Source organism: Miscanthus floridulus, chromosome 1 (genome assembly GCF_019320115.1).
Source record: "Miscanthus floridulus cultivar M001 chromosome 1, ASM1932011v1, whole genome shotgun sequence".
NCBI classification, from domain to species: Eukaryota; Viridiplantae; Streptophyta; class Magnoliopsida; order Poales; family Poaceae; genus Miscanthus; species Miscanthus floridulus.
The window spans coordinates 42,613,541-42,633,654 of NC_089580.1; the positions used below are offsets into that span (position 1 = coordinate 42,613,541).

General features: G+C 44.9%; 2 protein-coding genes and 1 pseudogene across 2 annotated transcripts; 2 read left to right on the forward strand and 1 right to left on the reverse strand.

The window, feature by feature from the left end:
• The first annotated feature begins 592 nt into the window (after positions 1-592).
• Positions 593-3,635, forward strand: LOC136500033 (SPX domain-containing protein 4-like). Its single transcript, XM_066495489.1, has 3 exons — positions 593-1,071; positions 2,725-2,884; positions 2,973-3,635. The coding sequence occupies exons 1-3, from the start codon at positions 778-780 to the stop codon at positions 3,497-3,499; spliced, it is 981 nt and encodes a 326-aa protein (XP_066351586.1). The 5' UTR covers positions 593-777; the 3' UTR covers positions 3,500-3,635.
• Positions 3,636-4,257: 622 nt separating this feature from the next.
• LOC136499943 (uncharacterized) lies at positions 4,258-8,444 on the reverse strand. Its single transcript, XM_066495441.1, has 6 exons — positions 8,060-8,444; positions 6,735-6,808; positions 5,762-5,911; positions 5,317-5,602; positions 4,933-5,166; positions 4,258-4,852 (listed from the first exon to the last, which is right to left on the reverse strand). The coding sequence occupies exons 1-6, from the start codon at positions 8,210-8,212 to the stop codon at positions 4,535-4,537; spliced, it is 1,215 nt and encodes a 404-aa protein (XP_066351538.1). The 5' UTR covers positions 8,213-8,444; the 3' UTR covers positions 4,258-4,534.
• Positions 8,445-17,914: 9,470 nt separating this feature from the next.
• On the forward strand, positions 17,915-19,405 carry LOC136481272 (uncharacterized; annotated as a pseudogene).
• The last annotated feature ends 709 nt before the right edge of the window (positions 19,406-20,114 follow it).

Sequence of the window (20,114 nt, forward strand, 5' to 3'; positions counted from 1 at the left end):
TCCAGACTTACACCCGTCGACAACGCACACGCGTCACTACCCAGAGTCGCCAGTAGCACCCATGCCGGCCTCGATCTCATCCTGCCGCCGGGAAAGGCGTCGATGCACTGCACTTGCGGCTCGTCCTTATCAGGATTCAGGAAGCCTCATCTCCTCCTTGTTCGCATCCGGCGACACTGGTCAGTGGGGCCGGGCAGAGAGCTTATCTTTCCGTAGCAGACCGGTTTCACATGGGCCGGGCCCAGGTAGAACGCCTGTCCATCTGGGCCTTGCCTCACCAGCTTATATTAACCAATTAATTATTTTGTTTTTTTGTTCTTCCTCTTTTGTTTTTGAGAGGGAGAGAGGGTTCCTCTTTCGATCCATGACGAGATTTCTTGGCGACCAGAGAGATCATCCGAAGCAGGAGAAGAAGATGCCGTCACGCCGTACAAATACAAGGGAATATATAATAAATAAAAATAAAATAGAGCAGGGCGGCAGGGCTTCGCAGGCGCCGAGGAGAAGACGACGGGGACCCACAAGGCGAATATCCCCGACCTGGCCCCACCCGACAGCGACCCACCCAATCATCCCATCCGGCCGTCCCGTCCCCTCTGCCTCCACTGCCTCTTCCTTCCTCCCTTCCTTCTCCCCTCGCCGTCCTCCCCGCGACCCCTCCTCCGCTCCCACCGAGGAGGGGAACCCTCTATAAAGAGACCGGAACGACGAATCTCTGATATTAAGGAAGGGATCGTGTGGGAGGAGGGAGAGAGAGTCGCGGCCATCCGCCGCGGGATGAAGTTCGGGAAGGATTTCCGGAACCACCTGGAGGAGACGCTGCCGGCGTGGAGGGACAAGTACCTCGCCTACAAGGCCCTCAAGAAGCTCATCAAGAACCTGGCACCACCCGAGCCCGCGGCGGCCCCTCCTCTTCCTCCTCCTCCCCCCGCCGCCGCCGCCGCCGAGGGGCCGGGGCCGGGGGCTGTCGGCGGCCTGGGGAATTGGTTCGCCAGAATCCTCGACGCGGAGCTGCACAAGCTCAACGAGTTCTACATCGAGAGGGAGGAGTGGTACGTCATCCGCCTCCAGGTGCGCGCCAAATCTTGCCACCGCTCGTCTATCTGACGTGGTGTGGGGGCAGGGGCATCCAATTGATGTCGGAGTTACGCCGGACCCCTTGTTGATCCATTGATTGATTACGTCATGTGCAGTAGGTTTATGTACTAATGGTTAAATCGATCATGGGTACAAGTTTTAACATGTGCTGTCTCTGGCGATTAATGGCTTGTTCGGAAGGCCGTAAACGATCGTGGATTATTTACTGCTGGCTGGTTTGGTGGGAGAGAAAAACACTGTTCCCGGCTGGAAATTTACGATCGTTTACGAGCAAGCGAACAGGCTGTAAGTATGTGCACGGGCCTGTTCAGTTCGGAGTGAGTGGCCAGTTCATGATTAATTGTGGGTAGAAAACTGGGCTTATTGGTCCAATCCTTACTCTAATTCTTTATACCTTCTTCGTACATGTCTTTTGTTGATGACCCCGTTCTAAACCAAATGGATACCTCAAATGCTTTATGTATGGAAGAGGCCTTCCCGTTCTATTGTGCATTACTATATATATGCTTATCAAAGTATTAAGTAGCAAATTTGCTAGGCCAAATTAATTTCTACAGTGATAGTATCCTAGTACATCACATCCACGTAGTGGCCCTAATGTCTCAAGTTTGCATAAGGTCAATCAACTTAGGCATGCTAGCTCAAGTCAACATGGAACACTGACTCGTTATCTCAAAACACATAACACTGACTGGAATTGCCCGCACAGCCACACTGTTTTTGCAATGACGCGAGCATGCTGCTGGACAATTTTACTTACTTTTCCATGACATGAGCTATATTTCTAAAGCCTTGATTGTATCTAAGATTGCATTTGATGTCAAGGTGCACAGATGATATGGTATATGAGTAGCACAGTCGATTCAGCAATAGTTATTTTGCATTATAATCAACTGAAAATCGAATTTTTGTTTGCGAGAATATCACTGATGACCAGATTTGTCATGTATATACCAAAATGGCCCATTAACTGACTTTCACCCAGCAAAAGAAACTTAAGGTTACTATGAGGAGATGTTTTAGTCATTTATGCAGTGATCACACCTAGCGTTGCAAAACAGTTGCTGACTTGCATGAGGAGCTATATTGACACACAGAAAAAGTTTTTCATCCAAAGAAAGTGGGTGTAGCTTAGGCTGCTCTTCCATTTCCTCAAAATTTGTTTGCCTCAATAGTCTCTCTAGGAATGAGCGGTATTTGCAACTCTCAATCTCTACCTGAAAGTGTCTATGTCCTTTGGTCTAGGCACTCCATCCTTGGTCACCTATGGTCTGGTGCTGGATACATTATGGACTAAAATATTGACAAATTGCTGTAGCTTTAGATCTTAGAATGTTCTGATGCCATAGAGGAAAGATTATCATAAATGCATCGGTAACCATTCTAGAAATGTTTTCCTTTTTTTAATAAAGAGAACATTTTCATTGAATGTTGGCAGGAAAATGTCTTTCATGTCGCGACGATGTGTCCTTTTCTTCCCCTTATTTATCAGACAATGTGATTAGACAGTAAATTTATCTAGATTTGTCCTTTTGTTCTCCCTTTTTTATCAGTTAATTGCCTTTCTTTGTCACTTCCTTGGATTGGAGCTGTCATTCTAACCCTTTCTGTCCTTGTTTCTCGAAGGTGCTCAAGGAGAGGATTGAGCGCGTCAAAGCTAAGAAGAATGATGCTTTTACATCCAGGAGTGAATTTACTGAAGAAATGTTAGAGATACGCAAGGATTTTGTGATCATACATGGTGAAATGATTCTTCTGCAAACCTACAGCTCCCTAAATTTTGCTGGTTAGCACATCATACCAAGTTGGTCAATCTGCAGTATTCTAGTAGTAATGCCTTGGCTTCTAATGTGTCCTATGTGCTGTACATGCAGGACTAGTGAAGATACTGAAGAAGTATGACAAGAGAACAGGCGGTGTGCTTAGCTTGCCTTTCACTCAGCTTGTCCGTCACCAGCCATTTTTCACCACCGAACCTTTAACAAGGCTTGTTCGAGAATGCGAAGCTAATCTTGAACTTCTTTTCCCGGTAGAAGCAGAAGTTCTTGAGCCTAGTTCATCCTCAAATCTGGAACCACATGATGTGGCTAGGTGTGACCCAACATCATCCTGCGATGTGGAAACCGTCGATGTTTACAGAAGCACACTCGCAGCTATGAAAGCAATACAGGGCCTTCGGAAAGCCAGCTCTACTTACAACCCCCTGTCTCTGTCTAGGTTCTTCCATGGCGAGGATGGCGAAGCCTGCTCTGGTGCCATCACTTCTGAGAGTTCACTGTCAGATTCCTCAACAGACTTCCAGATTCAGGATGCTGGAAAGGATGATAAAGAGGTGCAATCAAATTCGAGGGAGCAGAATGCTGCCCAAGGGGGACAGAATTGCACAAGGCGAGCCGACTGATGAAATAAGTAGTTTTTTTTTTCGCACGCTGTTCAAAAAGACAGTGTAAATGCTAATAATCTTGATGTTTAACCCTCGTTTGAAGTGACACATACGCAAGGATTTCCTAATGGTGCAGTTTCATTTTCTTCTTTTCTGAATGGGTCAAGAGTAATGGAATGTTGGATTTATCATGTTCCTATTGTGTTGACACTTGACAGCATGCCAATTGCCAGAAGTATCTAAGGTGTAGTGCTATTCGAGTTTTAAAGCTGTAGGCAGGAAGCACGTCGAAGACCCATTTTGGTTGACACTTGATAAGAGCTACCTCGTGATCAGCATGTTGGTTGGGTCTGTTATGTTTTTGTTGTGTTGACACTATACAGGTACCACCATGTGAGTACTTCATAAGCGCCATGTGATGTTTAAGCTGTAAGCAGAAGGCATGTAAAAGCCATTAGCACAGACGTTTTGGTTGGTCAGCACAAAGAATCGTCAATTATCTCGATTGGTTGTTTATTCGTGCACAGAATAACCCACATTAGGGCCTTGCTCAGCAAAGCTTCAGGAAATCCGTGACTATTTTAGAGCCTGGTATTTGTAGCTTCAACATGAATCTCAGAGCAAGAATTGTGTCAAACAGTGTGTATTTATATGACTCATTTTGTTTATAGTTTGAATCAAACACAAATATTTAAACCACTTTAATTTAGTCTATAAAATGTAGATCCAACATGGATCTCTAAGCAGGCCCTAGGTAGGAGAGTAAAATCAGAAAATACACCATCAGAAACGCAGAATATTATATTAGTATAGACTCCCCTTGACACTTAAGGTTCACCTTGAGCTCACAACATTTTACACAGTTAGTAAAGAGCAGGGTGAGTGAGGCCGTGTGGCAGCAGCTGCTGACAATGAATAAACCCCCTTCAATGGGGAAAAATCAGAACAAGTAATACACACATTTTTACAATGTTAACTATGGCAACTCTTCAACAAAAATCACGATTTTCCCCAATTGCAACCCCTAATAATAGCCCATCTCATCAAGCTTGATCATTGTTTTCTTACATCGGTGATTGCAGGAACCTTGGCTGGGTAGCTAGACAAATCCACATCAAGCAATTCTGTGAGATCGTAAAGCCCTCCAGGAGGATCGACTTTGTCCTTGATTGGGGTTGTCATTGTCTCTTCCTGCTCTACCTGGTTGGATGATACACTTGATGTCACTGGACTGCTTGAAGCCACCACAGTGATGCCAGCCAACTCTACACCCTGCCCACTTGGGGCGGTCCTCCCTGAGGGATACTTCGTTTGTGCATTGTCTCCCTCATTGTGATTGTAGAGCACATATTCATTGTATGTAGGAGCAAACTGCATGAGAATGAGGTTTGATCAGACAAAATAGATGCTACAATGTATTGGGGTATTAGAGTGTGAAAGATCCTGGTTACCTGGTGAACGGTGTCATGGTAGAAATCATTGAATTTCAAAGCATGAAGAAGGCTTTCTCTGAAACCACCTGACGGGCGGGCATTGGGACCTGCATATTCCTTGTAGGGGAAAGCAAATAAGTGCCCAATGGCTGCTATTAGCATCTCAACACACAATACAAAGTTCTGGAGATCAGCAGCCTTATCAGCATTCTTGATAAATCGAGATTTTGCAGCAAGGAAAACCAGAACACCCTGCAATAAAAAGGTTCAATTTATGGCTTGGATATCACATAAAAATTTATTGCAAACAGAAATACAGTTCTAGATTTAGCTTAGTAAATAGGTGGGCCAATGTTATATACTGGGAAGTGTGAAGTGGGAAAATACTTGAAAAGTATTTACCTGCCAATATGTGAGAAACACCACCGATTTGATCATGATGAATTTTGGGACAGGATTATATGGCCGAAGTAGATCTCTGCATGCCGCATAGAACAATGCAAGGGCATATAAAGCCATCGTGTATGAGATTGTATATATGATAGTTATGTAGAGATAGGATTGGTTGACACTGAAGTTTCCATCTTTGTATTTTCCTTTCGCGTAAAGTATAAAGGTGATAACAACCAAAATAGGCTTGAGAATCACAAACTGCAAGCAACCTTGTTTACATCTTCGTATAAAACGCCTGTCCAAGACCAAAGTTTTTTTTTTTGTCAGACAGCACTTTCGTAATAATGACAAAATATATTTGACAAAAACAAATCACTTACTATTGAGCAATGGCACAGAAAATTTTAAAAAGCCGTGGTAGTTACTTAGTAATGCACCAAGGACACTTACGCACCCATCTAGAGGAATAGCTGGATAACAGCAAGTCATCAGAATCCATGACGGTTTCAGGCTTCGGCCACTCAAACTTACCACCACAGCACCAGGACCTCCCACCCATGCCAAACAGAGTGAGAGAAAATTGTAGATGACCCAAGCATCATAGCTGAAATAACATGGATGTGGCTTTTCAGAAAATGGTGATTTTGCAATTACTAATTGTAATACTTCTGTAACTGCACTGAAAAAACTAACAGCACACAGGCAAACTCACACAAACATAAAGATAAATAACGCCTAAGATCTGCACTATACTATTTAGGTAGACATGTTCAAGAGCTTAAATAGCACAAAAAAGAGAGAGTGAGAGAGAAAGAAAAGATTAATAAGACTCTAGTCCACGTTATGATGACATGTGAATAGCATCATATATTAGATTAGAAAACAATTGTTGAACTTACTACCAAATTATGACCTGTGAAGATCCTTTTTGCAATTTTACACAAAGGAGGTCATCTGTTAAATTTTCTCCACCTTGTTTACATTTTTTTATCATAGGAAGGCACTCAAGAGTAGACAGAACCATGAGCACTCTCCATTGTTTATGAATTGATAATGCACCCATGGGATCAGACCAATATTCATAAAATTGGACACGTGCACTCGTTCACAAAGGATACTGGATACTCCATTCACTAGAGATCATCAAAGATTATCAGCACAGTTGCTGACATATTTATAGTATATAAACAAGTGAGCAGTTCACACATACTGATATGTTGAAAGCACATATGAATTGGATTGCAGAAAGCTTCTACCAGTTCTTACTACTTATTTTTGTTGTTGACTACGAATAGATGGAATCATGCCATTGAGCATTACATGTCTCAACAGTGAGCAAAAGACCAAAAGTAGAAGCCATAATGACACATTGAATAAAAATTTCATATGAAGTGAACATAGAGGTTCGTCTTACAAGTAGAACTTACATCTCTCGAATAGAATTAAAATATATCGCGTTATCAGGGAGGATAAGGGAAAGGAATGACATCACAGCATATACCTGCAGAATAGCACAAGCCTTTGGGGTTAATATAATGGAATATGCAATACACATAGAGTGCTTGTAGACAAAAGCGAAGGGACACAAGGGTGACAAATGTGAATGAATAATGGACCAAGTGTTTGTATTTTCCAAACTAGAAGTGTTGGCATTAGGGTTGCAGACGTTCTACAGAGCAATTACTCTTTCTCTTACAGCTGCAGCAAATTCACTTGTGGACCAAATCACTAGAGTGAATGTGAACACATCAATACATATACTATGATCCAAACATAATGGTTCAATCCAGAAACAATTTGCCATGGGAACACATACATTCCTACCAGAAATAAACGTATATACTTATTCAACCCTGTCAGACCTGGTACACCGTGAGTTGAAGAAGGCGTAAACCAAGGAAGTCGCTAAGGAAGCCAGAAGACGGATTCTAGCAGTTATGTAATAGACAGAGTATGACATGTGGGCCATAGGCCAAGGGGTATGTTTTAAGCGTGCGTTGTGTCGCAGTAAGACTCATCGAAATTCTGAAATCTAAGATCGGTGAAAGAGGAAGGTTCCTCTTCCCGTTTCCTCATCTCTCGGTGCTTCCTGGACTCCTCACGTCGGCGGCGATTGCCGGCGGCAACGGGGCGTGACAGTTGGTATCAGAGACGGTGTATCCTCGGCGTGGGGGGCGACAGGCGACCGCAGCTCTTCTTCGCGCTAGTTATCCGGCGACGGCTGCCTCGCAGCGGCGCCGCCACTTCTACCATCCGGTAACCTACTACCTTCAATCCACCTCACCGGCGACGGCTGCCTCAGGACGAAACCACAAGTTCCAGGAATCTATACTGATCAGATGCACTCTACTCAGAACCTCAATGAATTCAATTGCACGCATAAAAGTAAGCCATAGTTATAGTGCATAAAGCTCCACGCATGGCAAGCATTCGCATTCTGATCAGTATCACATGCTCTAGCAAAATTTACCAGCGAGTACTTCATTCCATCACAGCCTAACTTTCACGGGAAACTCACCAGAAAAAGACACCTAACATACCGACCGAAACCTAAGAGCGTCGACAGAGCACGCAATCGCGCAGGCAAGCAACTAGCTCCCGCAAACTGACCCAATCCGGACCTTATTCCAGCTAACGACCGCGACGCGCCCTCGAGTTCAGCCATAGATATGATGCGGACGATGAACCGCGAAGGCGGCTGCAGATCTGCTGCCGCGAGGGTTAGGTATGAGCGGCGAGCGGAGAGCATTACCGGGACCATGAATATGATGCGGACGATGAACCGCTGGTAGATTGGCTCGGCGTAGTGGAGGAGGTGGCGGTAGATGTGCGCGAGCGCGACCACGCACGCCGCCGCGGCGCACACCAGCGCCGCGGCCGTGTACGCCGCCGACGCCCACTCCATCGGGCCCGCCCGCCACCAGCGCTCCTCCCGGGTCCCACCGCGGCGGCGCGCGCGCAGCAGCTAGGCGAGGCGGGCCCGATCGGAGGAGGAGGCGAAGGGGAGGAGGGGACTCAGGGGAGCCCAGGCAGGCAGGCAGGCGCTCGGCGTGGCCGCGCCGCGTGCTGTCTCTCCCTGGGTTGGCTTGGTGCGGGTGGTTGGGTTGGGGAAGGGGAAGAGGAAAGGCAGCGGGCGGGCGGAGAGGGGTTAACACTTAACAGTAGTCAGCGTTAATAGCATCGGTTCTCGCGTCCGGTTTTTGCTTAACTTTTTTTTGGGTAATTTATGTGTGGGCCTTGTTTAGATTACAAGTTTTTTCATTCTCTCTCCATTGCATCAAATCTTTAGACATATGTATGGAGTATTAAATGTAGATAAAAATAATAATTAATTACACAGTTTGATTGTAAATTACGAGACGAATCTTTTGAGCCTAGTTAGGCTATAATTAGACAATAATTATCAAATACAAACGAAAGTGCTATAGTATCAAATACCGATTCCTAACCCTAATCTAAACAAGACGGTGGTTTGATTTGCCTGGAGATTCGAAAAGTGGACCGGTGTTCGAGAAGGAATTGTTTCTGCTCTCTCCTGTTGAAAGCGTGGAATCGAATCAACCGTGCGCGGCAGTGGACTTGGACGCGACGATTTCGTGCGAGAGGCTATCTGTGTTTATTTCTCTCTCCTAAACTTTCGCTCGCCCCTCTTCGTATTAAATATAGACTAATTACGAAACTAGATCGAGACTAATTTTTTAATTCTAATTAGTTCATGATTTAATAATATGTGCCACAGTAAATATGCGCTAATAATAGATTAATTATGCTTAATAAATTCGTCTCGCAAATTACTAAAGACTTGTGTAACTTGTTTGATATGACATCTCATGTGATATCTCACGTGACACCTCTAAACTTTAGCCACGATTATATTTATTTATACTGCATGGTTGTATGGGCAGGCAGGGATGCCCGTATGGTATGCAACTCGAATTCACTCGGATGTGCACCTGTCACTTGCTGCTGGATGATGGATGCTTCAGCCGACAGGTGGGTCATGTCAACATCTGATCATTGTTATTGCAGCTTGGAATACAATACGGTGGTTAGCATTACTGCATCAACAAACATGTGGTTACCCATTTTGGCAAGGTAGTATTAATGTTTGCGTGTCTTTTTTTTTCTTAGCGACGAAATACCCTCTCCATCCTAGAAAAATACAATTATTGCTTTCCAGGAAGTTAAATAATATCAAATTTAACCAAACCTCTAAAATACTAATATTTATGGTACGAATGAAATATCATTAAATTAATTTTGAATATATTTTAAAGGCGAGCATGGTGCAAGCGGTAGAGTCTTACCGCCTGTGACCGGAAGGTTCCGGATTCGAGTCGCGGTCTCCTCGCATTGTACAGGCAAGGGTAAGGCTTATCACTAACACCCTTCCTTAGACCCCGCACAGAGCGGGAGCTCTCTGCACTGGATACGTCACCTTTTTATATTTTAATGGCAAACCTATTTAGAGACATACTATTTGATATTATCTCTAAAAACTTAATTAAACTTAAATAAAAGTAACTTAAATTTGTCCTAAACTAAAATTGTATCATTTTAGGCCGCGGAGACTGGTATCATGGGTGGCGTCCTCTCATTGTTCCTTGACTCCATTACACAGTTTTTACCGCTTCAAAGAATCCCGTGTTTATGTAAACTGAATTAATGTAATCTAGTAGTTACTGATGGTGGAATTTGTACGTGGGCTCTATTCGTGGCTAGTTATTATTTTTATTAATAGACGATATGCTAACCGGTACTACCTTCATCCGTAAAAGAATATAATTATAGAAATTGTGCCAGTCAAAGTAGCTCAAATTTGACCAAATATATAGTAAATAGTATTAATATTTATATCTCTAAATAAATTTATTATGAAAATATATTTTATAACTAATCTAATGATACTTAATTTATCTCATGATTGTTAGTACTTTTTTAAATAATTTTAGTCAAAATTTAGAGTGTTTGACTTATCAAAATATGAGAATTACATTCTTTTATGAACGGAATGAGCCGTGAGAAACATGCGATATCTTTATCGATACTAAAATCTATATCGAGTTCATCTCCGATAGAAATTCGGCATGATTTGATGTGCGCGAATGTTCAATCTCACAGGACTCTTGCCAACATTTGAAAAAAAATGAATGTCACAGGACGCAAAAGTAGTACAACTTTTCTACTGACCTTTACCCTATTTATTTGGGCTTGTTTGGTTTATAAGTTATATTTTTTAGCCAATAAATAGTATTTTTCTCTCACATCAAATTAGTCAACAGTATTTTCAGCCATGGCTTATCAATCAAACAAGCCCAAACGAACAGGACACTCGTTAGTGCCAAATGATTAAGCTACAGCGACACTCTGTGCAGGTCATCGCTTTTAGGGCCATGTTGGATTCTCGCTCTAAATTTTAGAGCTCTAAACTTTAGAGTTAGAGCAAGGCTAATAATATAGTCGATCAGCTAGTTGTAAGGTTCTTTGTAGCCGTCTCTTAGCCCATATATATAATAGTTAGCTCTTTATTATTAATGTATTATCCACTTATCTCTCTCACGAAGTTTCTTGTTTCTTGTGTCTAAGGCCTAAGCCGACTGTAAGCTTACAGTCCGCTTCTCTTCTCTCTCCTCCACCTTAATATTTAGCCAGCTTACGTCCTGCTATTACACTTGCTCTTAAAGTCTCCAAACAGATGATCTAAAGCTAGCTCTAAATTTTAACCCATCTCACATTATAGCTTTAGACCTTAAATATGAACTAAAGTGCTCTAAAATTCTTAGAGCTCTAGACTATAGAGGTGGGGATCAAACAGGTGTTAGTTCGTACAGAAAACTGCGACAGGGAACGCGATGATGAGCCAGAAAGTGTTCGTTGCATGCCAGCTTGTTGACAACACCAGCTGCTGATTCGCTCTAGTCACGATGCTTGCAACACTACCCTACATTAGGCCGGGAGTGCTGCGTGGTCAGGGAAAGACAAAGCAATTTGCCCATTGTCCATGACATGTAACAGCCGCTGTTATTTTCGTCAGGGAGTATTACAGTCGGTCAGAGCCAAAATCTATGTAATAAATCTGTTACAAGCATATCCTTTTACAGGAAGTCGGTAGGGCCCTAAGAGCATCTCTAACAGATGTGGTAAAATAAATAGCCAAATTACATAGTTTAGCTCTTTTGTAAAATAGAAGTCCTAAAAAAAGAGTTTTCTCATAGACTTGTTATTTCTCATCTTATATATTAAAAAATTGCCACATCACCAACTACCATGGACCTATTCCACCTGCCGATTGAAATTTTCTACAATCTATTCCTTTGGAGTCATCCACAGCAACATCCTGGCAGCGGCTGTGCTCCTTCGCGTCAATAGAAGATCGTCGCGTTCTGGGCTCCTGGCGGCGACATCGCGCGTGCGTCACCAGCACAAGATGCTGATCCTGGTGGCGACGGGCTGCTGCTACCCTGTACGGGCTGCTGCTACCCCGAGCACGTCATGTCTAACTACTTCCCAGTCGCTGTTGGCCATGCAGGTCACCAATGGCTGGTCAGCTTGCCGGCGAACTACTTCGATTCTTGGCAGGAGCTCAAGCAAGCTTTCATCGACAACTTCATTGCAACTTGCGAGCAACCGGGGAACAAATATGATCTGCAACGGATTCGAGATTGGAAAGATGAGCCACTGCGTGAGTACGTCCGGCATTTCTTGGAGATGCGCATCAAGGTCCCGTCAATCTCCGACAACGAGGCAATCGAGGCTTTCATCACTGGCCTTCGCTTCCATGATGCCCTAAGGGATAAGCTCCTCCGCAAGAGACCTGAATCAGTCACAGCGCTCCTGGCCACGGCTAAGAAATATGCGGACGCCGATGACGCCAAAAAGATAATTATCGAAGAAGCAGCAAGGGTTCCACGCTCGAACCACCCCCCACACCGCAACGAGTACCGCGGCAACCGTGGTCGGAACGACAATTTTGACCGCCGCAACCAGCGCAACGACTCCCGCGACCACCATGACCAACGTAATCAGCGGCGTAACCGCCATGACGATTACAGGGGCAAGCGTGCTCAGGAAGATGACGGCGAGGTCAACACCGTTAAAAAAGGTGGCGGACGTCATAACTACGAAGAAGACTATGCCAAAGCACTGAAAGGGCCCTGCCAGCTCCATCCTAAGTCAAACCATACCATAGAGAATTGCCGCATTCTCAAGTCTATCTACACGCGTCAACAGGCTCTGAATACATCCGACAAGCCTAACGATGCAGGGGAATAGCGCAACGAGGACAACGATGATGAAGATACAGATCCCCGTCACAAGTACGTCAAGCCAACCGATCGCGTGCACACCATCATCGGAGGCAAAGTGTCTATCGAGACCAAACAAGAACGCAAGCTACTCACCCGTGCTTGCTTGAACATGGCCAACACCGACAACCTCATCACCGATTCGCGGCTCCCTCCTTGGTCTCACCGCGAGATCTCCTTCAGCAGAAAGGACCAATGGGCCGCAATACCTGAGCCGGGACGTTTTCCCCTGGTCCTCGATCCTTGTATCAACAAGGTTCAGTTCGATAGAGTGCTGATTGATGGCGGCAGCTCCATCGATATACTGTTCAAGAATAGTCTGTCAGCCCTGAAGATAACCTAGGCGGATCTCAAGCCATACGAGGCATAGTTCTAGGGTGTTCTCCCCGGATAGAGCTCTACACCTCTCGGGCAGATCACGCTACCTGTGCAATTTGGGACCCCAGACCACTTCCGCACCGACTACATCAACTTCGTGGTTACTGACTTCGATGGCACCTACCATACTATCCTTGGTCGACCATCGCTCAGCAAGTTCATGGCCATACCTCATTACAGGTATCTGGTGCTCAAGATGCCTACCGAGAAAGGAGTTCTAACCCTCAGGGGCAACATATACGCAGCTTATACCTGCGAGGACGACAGCTTCAAAATAGCAGAGGCTCACGACCTCTCTATTCGCATGGCTAAGACCATGCTCGACGCTAAGAAGACCTCAACCGACCACCTGGAGATCCTAGAGCTCGAGGCTCCACGCAAGAACATCAAGTCCAAGGAGCACAAGGTGATCCAGCTGGTCGACGGTGATCCTAGCAAAATGGCCCTTATCGGGGCCAACCTAGATCCCAAATAGGAAGATGCGCTCGTCAGGTTCTTGAGGAGCAACGTGGATGTGTTTGCATGGAAACCTGCTGACATGCCTGGTGTACCTCGGAACTTGATCGAGCACTCCTTGAATGTCGACGGCAAGGCCAAACCTATCAAGCAGAAGCTACGACGGTTCGCTCGCGACAAGAAGGAGGCGATTAGGGTAGAAGTTACACGGCTTTTGGCAGCCGGATTTATCAAAGAAATGTATCATCCGGAGTGGTTAGCCAACCCGGTTCTTGTACGCAAAAAGAATAATGAATGGAGAATGTGCGTTGATTACACTGATCTCAACAAACACTGTCCTAAGGACCCCTTCGGCTTACCTTGCATAGACGAGGTCGTAGATTCAACCGCCGGTTGCGAGCTGCTTTCCTTTCTCGATTGCTACTCTGGTTATCACCAGATCGCTCTCAAAATGGATGACCAGATCAAGACATCTTTTATCACGCCTTTCGGCGCCTACTGCTACACGACCTTGTCGTTCGAGCTCAAGAACGCCGGGGCTACCTACCAACGCACCATACAGGCCTGCCTCAAAGACGAGATAAAAGACGACCTCGTCGAGGCTTATGTTGACGATGTAGTTGTCAAAACCAAGGAAGCACATACCCTTGTTGATAACCTGGAACGCACCTTTGCAGCCCTTAATACATTCCAATGAAAATTAAACCCAAAGAAGTGCATCTTTGGTGTTCCTTCTGTTATATTGCTTGGCAACGTTGTCAGTTACGACGACATACGCCCTAACCCAGAGAAAGTCAAAGCTGTCTTAGACATGAAGCCGCCCAAAAAGGTGAAGGATGTCCAGAAGCTTACCGGATGCATGGCTGCTCTCAGTCGTTTCATATCAAGATTAGGAGAAAAAGGACTACCGTTTTTCAAACTGCTCAAAGCATCCGAGAAGTTTGAGTGGTCGAAGGAAGCAGACGCTGCTTTCACACAGCTGAAACAATACCTTACATCACCTCCGGTCCTTACTGCTCCCAGAGAAGATAAAACTCTCCTACTTTACATTGCGGCAACTAATCGAGTGGTCTCCACTACCATGGTGGTCGAGCGCGACAAGCCTGGCCATGCGTACAAGGTACAACGACCAATTTATTTCATCAGTGAGGTACTCAATGAATCCAAGACCAGGTACCCATAGATTCAGAAACTGATCTACACCATACTGATAACATCCTAAAAGTTGAAACTTTACATCGACAGATATCGTGTGGTGGTCATGACCGAGTACCCTCTAGGAGACATCATTCGCAACAAGGACGCAAACGGGCGCATCATCAAATGGGCAATGGAGCTATGCCCTTTCTCCTTGGAATTTGCAAGCCGTACTACAATCAAGTCTCAGGCACTTGTCGATTTCATCATCGAGTGGATAGACTTAAGCACGCCTGCCTCTCAGGGGCCCGAAGAGTATTGGAAGATGTACTTCGATGGCTCTCTCAACATCGACGACACAGGAGCAGGAGTTCTTTTTGTGTCACCATCCAAGGAGCAGCTCCAGTACGTCCTCAGGATTTATTTCCTAGCATCTAATAACGCCACCGAGTATGAAGCATGTCTACATGGTTTGCGCATTGCGGTCGAGCTCGGTGTTAAACGTCTCTATGTCTACGGAGACTCGGCTCTGGTCATCAACCAACTCAACAAGGACTGGGATACGACCAGCGAAAAGATGGATCCATACTGCAAATCGATCAGAAAGCTGGAAGGCAAGTTCTATGGCATCGAGTACACACATGTGGTCCGGGACAAAAACCAAGTAGCAGATGCACTGTCAAAGTTAGGATCATCTCGAGCCAAAGTCCCACATGGCGTATTTGTCCAAGACCTGCTCACGCCTTCCATCGAAGAGGAAGATCCCACGGTCGACAAGCCTCCAGACCAGCTATTGGTGGCTACGGTTCCGGCGTCAAGCACCACCGAGCCACCTACGACCACTAATGAGCCCGACTGGAGAGTACCTTTCATCAAGTACCTGATAGATGGCAGTGGTTACACTGATCGGACAGAAAACGAGCGCCTGATGCGTCGGAGTAAGCAGTATCTACTCGTCGATGGCAAATTATGGCGCAAGAACGTAAAGGAGGAAATCTTGATGAAGTGTATAACTCAGGAGGATGGCGAACATCTCCTGGACCAAATCCACTCTGGCTCCTGCAGCAACCACGTGGCCTCGAGAACGCTGGTTGGCAAGGCTTTCCGAGCAGGGTTCTATTGGCCGTCAGCGGTAGCAGATGCAGAGAAGCTCGTCCGCCACTGTGAAGGTTGTCAGTTCTTTGCCAAGAGAATCCACGTACCAGCACACGAGATCCAGACAATACCAGCCTCTTGGCCCTTCGCATGCTGGGGACTGGATATGATCGGACCCTTCAAACCGGCTCCTGGGAAATTTACATGTGTCTTTGTGCTGATCGACAAATTTTCTAAGTGGATAGAGTACATGCCTCTGGTACAGGCATCCTCAGAAAAGGCTGTCACGTTCCTCGACTAGGTCATCCATCGCTTTGGCATACCCAACAGCATCATCACTGATCTAGGTACTCAGTTCACCGGGAATGCTTTTTGGGACTTCTACGATGAAAGGAGCATAGTAGTAAAATACATCTCGGTGGCGCACCCTAGAGCTAATGGACAGGTCGAGCGGGAAACGGTATGATTTTGGACGCACTGACGAAGAGGATGTACAGAGAAAATGACAAAGCTCTCGGAAGATGGCTCAGAGAGTTACCAGTCGTGGTCTGGGGCCTCAGAACCCAGCCCAGTCGTAATACTGGCGTCTCACCATACTTTATGGTTTACGGTGCTGAGGCAGTCCTCCCAGCAGATATAGCTTTCAGATCAACATGGGTAGAGAACTTCGACGAAGGCAAGGTCAATAAAGTACGGGAGCTAGAAGTGAATAGTGCAGAAGAGAAGCGGCTCGATTCTTGCGTACGTATAGCCAAATACCTTACTGTTTTGCGCAGGTACTACAACAAGAACGTTAAAGAGCGGTTCTTCATGGTCGGGGGCCTGGTCCTGAAGTGGAAGATGAATCAGGCTGGTGTCCATAAACTCGCAACTCCATGGGAAGGGCCCTTCATGATAAAGGAAGTCACATGACCAACGTCTTACAGTTTAGCTCACCTAGACGGTACGGACGTACCCAATTCATAGCACATCGACAAGCTTAGACGTTTCTATGCTTAACTACTAAGATATGTACTCCTTTTATACTTTCGATTTAATTCAATAAAGCTATTATGATTTTTCCGACCACTCTAATGTGTCACTTCGAATTTTACGGTTATTCTAACTCAACCAGTCAAAGCCGACCACTATTCCTTCCCGGGTTTTCGGAGCAAGCCCTCTCTCCGGTTCCTCCCAACGCGTGCATGGGATCTTGTTTCTTGTGTCTAAGGCCTAAGCCGGCTATAAGCTTACAGTCTGCTTCTCTTCTCTCTCCTCCACCTTAATATTTAGCCAGCTTACGTCCTGCTATTATACTTGCTCTTAAAGTCTCTAAACAGATGGTCTAAAATTAGCTCTAAACTTTAACCCACCTCACATTATAGCTTTAGACCTTAAATATGAACTAAAGTGCTCTAAAATTCTTAGAGCTCTAGATTATAGAGGTGGGGATCAAACAGGTGTTAGTTCGTACAGAAAACTGCGACAGGTAACGCGCTGATGAGCCAGAAAGTGTTCGTTGCATGCCAGCTTGTTGACAACACCAGCTGCTGATTCGCTCTAATCACGATGCTTGCAACACTACCCTACATTAGGCCGAGAGTGCTGCGTGGTCAGGGAAAGACAAAGCAATTTGCCCATTGTCCATGACATGTAACAACCGCTGTTATTTTCGTCAGGGAGTATTACAGTCGGTCAGAGCCAAAATCTATGTAATAAATCTGTTACAAGCATATCCTTTTACAGGAAGTCGGTAGGGCCCTAAGAGCATCTCCAACAGATGTGGTAAAATAAATAGCCAAATTACATAGTTTAGCTCTTTTGTAAAATAGAAGTCCTAAAAAAAGAGTTTTCTCATAGACTTGTTATTTCTCATCTTATATATTAAAAAATTGCCACATCACCAACTACCATGGACCTATTCCACCTGCCGATTGAAATTTTCTACAATCTATTCCTTTGGAGTCATCCACAGCAACATCCTGGCAGCGGCTGTGCTCCTTCGCGTCAATAGAAGATCGTCGCGTTCTGGGCTCCTGGCGGCGACATCGCGCGTGCGTCACCAGCACAAGATGCTGATCCTGGTGGCGATGGGCTGCTGCTACCCTGTACGTGTTCAGGTAGCTCATCGTGTATCCTTGGTATGATTTTTCTTTAGGTCACGTTATCAAATCAGTAGATCGACACACATCTTCTTTCTTTAATCCCAGTTAGGTGTTCAAGCAGATTCCTAGGACCCTCCTAATCAAAGGTTCATAATGGAATTTGAAGATGTAGTTAATGAGCTGTTGGATTCTTCGTCGTCGTCGGATGATGACGATGAGGTATATACTGCAGCAGAGCATATAGTACTATCAGACATTGTCAATCCAGCATGCCATCGTGGATCCATAGAGGGACATCGTGTTGTGATTCGTGATAGGCAGTCGAGACACTACAGATTGTATGAAGATTATTTCTCAGATAATCCTACGTATGGACCGAGTTATTTCAGGCGTAGGTTAATTCTCTCAAATTTTATTGACTTATGTTTAGTGTATGCATTGAGGTCTAAATATTTTTTTAATCTGACATCATAGGTTTCGAATGTGGCGTCACGTGTTTGTCCGCATAATGAATGCCGTTGAGAAGTTTGATGACTATTTCGTGCAGAAGAGGAATGCAGCCGGAACCCTAGGACTATCTTGTTTGCAGAAGGTGGTGGCGGCATTCCGGATGTTAGCTTATGGAGTAGCAGCTGATGCTATGGATGACTATATCCATATTGGGGAGAGTACTGCTCTAGAAAGTCTTAGAAAGTTTGTCAGAGCTGTTGTTCAGGTATTTGGACATGAATACTTGAGGTTGCCCAATGAGGATGACACTGCCAGATTACTTACGATTGGTGAGAGTAGAGGTTTTCCTGGCATGCTTGGTTCCATTGATTGTATGCACTAGACCTGGAAGAATTGTCCTTATGCATGGCAAGGTATGTATAGGGGACATAAAAAGGAGCCTACAATTATTCTTGAAGCTGTTGCTTCTAAAGATCTTTGGATTTGGCATGCTTTCTTTGGGATGCTAGGTTCGCATAATGATATAAATGTTCTTCACAGATCTCCAATATTTGCAAGGCTTGCTGAAGGTCAAGGGCCATAGGTAAATTATAGCATCAATGGGAATAATTATACTATGGGTTACTATCTAGCAGATGGTATATATCCATCTTGGGCCACATTCGTGAAGACCATACCTGAGCCATGGGGTAATAAGAACAAATATTTTGCAAAAGCACAAGAAGCTTGTAGGAAGGATGTCGAACGAGCATTTGGGGTTCTACAAGCTCGCTTTGCCATTGTTCGAGCTCTGGCACGTGTGTGGGATGAGGATACAATTCAACTTGTCATGACGGCTTGTATCATTATGCACAATATGATTGTTGAAGACGAGGGAGTTGACGAAAAAGATTTCAGATATGATGATGTGGGAGAAAAGGTGATTGTATCACACGATGCTACACCTGAGTTCGATGCATTTATGCAGAATTACAAGAAGATCAAGGACAAGGAGACACACACACAGCTTCAAGCCGACCTTATCGAACACTTGTGGCATAATTTTTCAGATTTATATACAAATATTACTGTTGAATAATTTCATTTACTATCGCAACATCAAGGCATTATGTATTAGTTTCCAGACCTATGTTCTTTGTTTGATTTACTAGATATTGTAGTAGTTCAAGGCATATATTTTTTTGACAAGCTTGCCTTTCATTTATATTGAAAGCCTAAATGCTTTGCTTGAAAGCCTGCAACACTAGTTGCAAACATTGCTTTGATGCAAGGAATGGTTCTTTTCCCTGCTGCATGTACAATGGCTCTCAGATGCAAGTACTTGTACTACAGAGCAGAAGGGCAAACTTAGTCCTCCAAAAATAGCTTGCTGTCAGTTTTAGACCAACATGTCTTTTGTTGACAGTTTAGCAGTGGAAGCACTCACCATAGCCTGACAGGACTCATTTGTTAAAAACATAACTATACATTTGTTAAAAACATAAAACCCCAGATGCAAAGGTACAAAACACTAGGCAGGTTGCAATATGTGGGGGTATTAACCCATATACCCTTACGGCTAGGCTTGGGCCGGCCCGGATCAGGGGGTCCGGTCCACTAGAAGATGACGCGTGGCCCGGCCAACCTGTTCGGAGTCCCGCGCAAGGAGTCAAAGCAGATTTGGAGATCAAGCAAGATCCTGGTCGGTTAGAATAGGAATCCTTATCCGGCCACCTATGGCAATTGTAACTGGCTAGGATTAGTTTCCAGATCTGTAACTCTGCCCCCCGGACTATATAAGGCGGGCAGGGGACCCCTCTAAAAAACATCTCTCATTGACATACAATAATACAATCAGACGTAGGACGTAGGTATTACGCCTTTACGGCGGCCGAACTTGGATAAAACCTTGTGTCTGTCTTGC

Excerpts from the sequence above, each read along its gene's own strand:
- LOC136500033 (XM_066495489.1), top strand. The coding sequence starts at position 778 with ATGAAGTTCGGGAAGGATTTCCGGAACCACCTGGAGGAGACGCTGCCG. Across the intron at positions 1,072-2,724 it reads GGTACGTCATCCGCCTCCAG|GTGCTCAAGGAGAGGATTGA; the intron begins GTGCGCGCCAAA and ends TGTTTCTCGAAG. Across the intron at positions 2,885-2,972 it reads CAGCTCCCTAAATTTTGCTG|GACTAGTGAAGATACTGAAG; the intron begins GTTAGCACATCA and ends CTGTACATGCAG.
- LOC136499943 (XM_066495441.1), bottom strand. The coding sequence starts at position 8,212 with ATGGAGTGGGCGTCGGCGGCGTACACGGCCGCGGCGCTGGTGTGCGCC. Across the intron at positions 5,912-6,734 it reads TTTAATTCTATTCGAGAGAT|CTATGATGCTTGGGTCATCT; the intron begins GTAAGTTCTACT and ends ATGTTATTTCAG. Across the intron at positions 4,853-4,932 it reads ACCATGACACCGTTCACCAG|TTTGCTCCTACATACAATGA; the intron begins GTAACCAGGATC and ends ATTCTCATGCAG.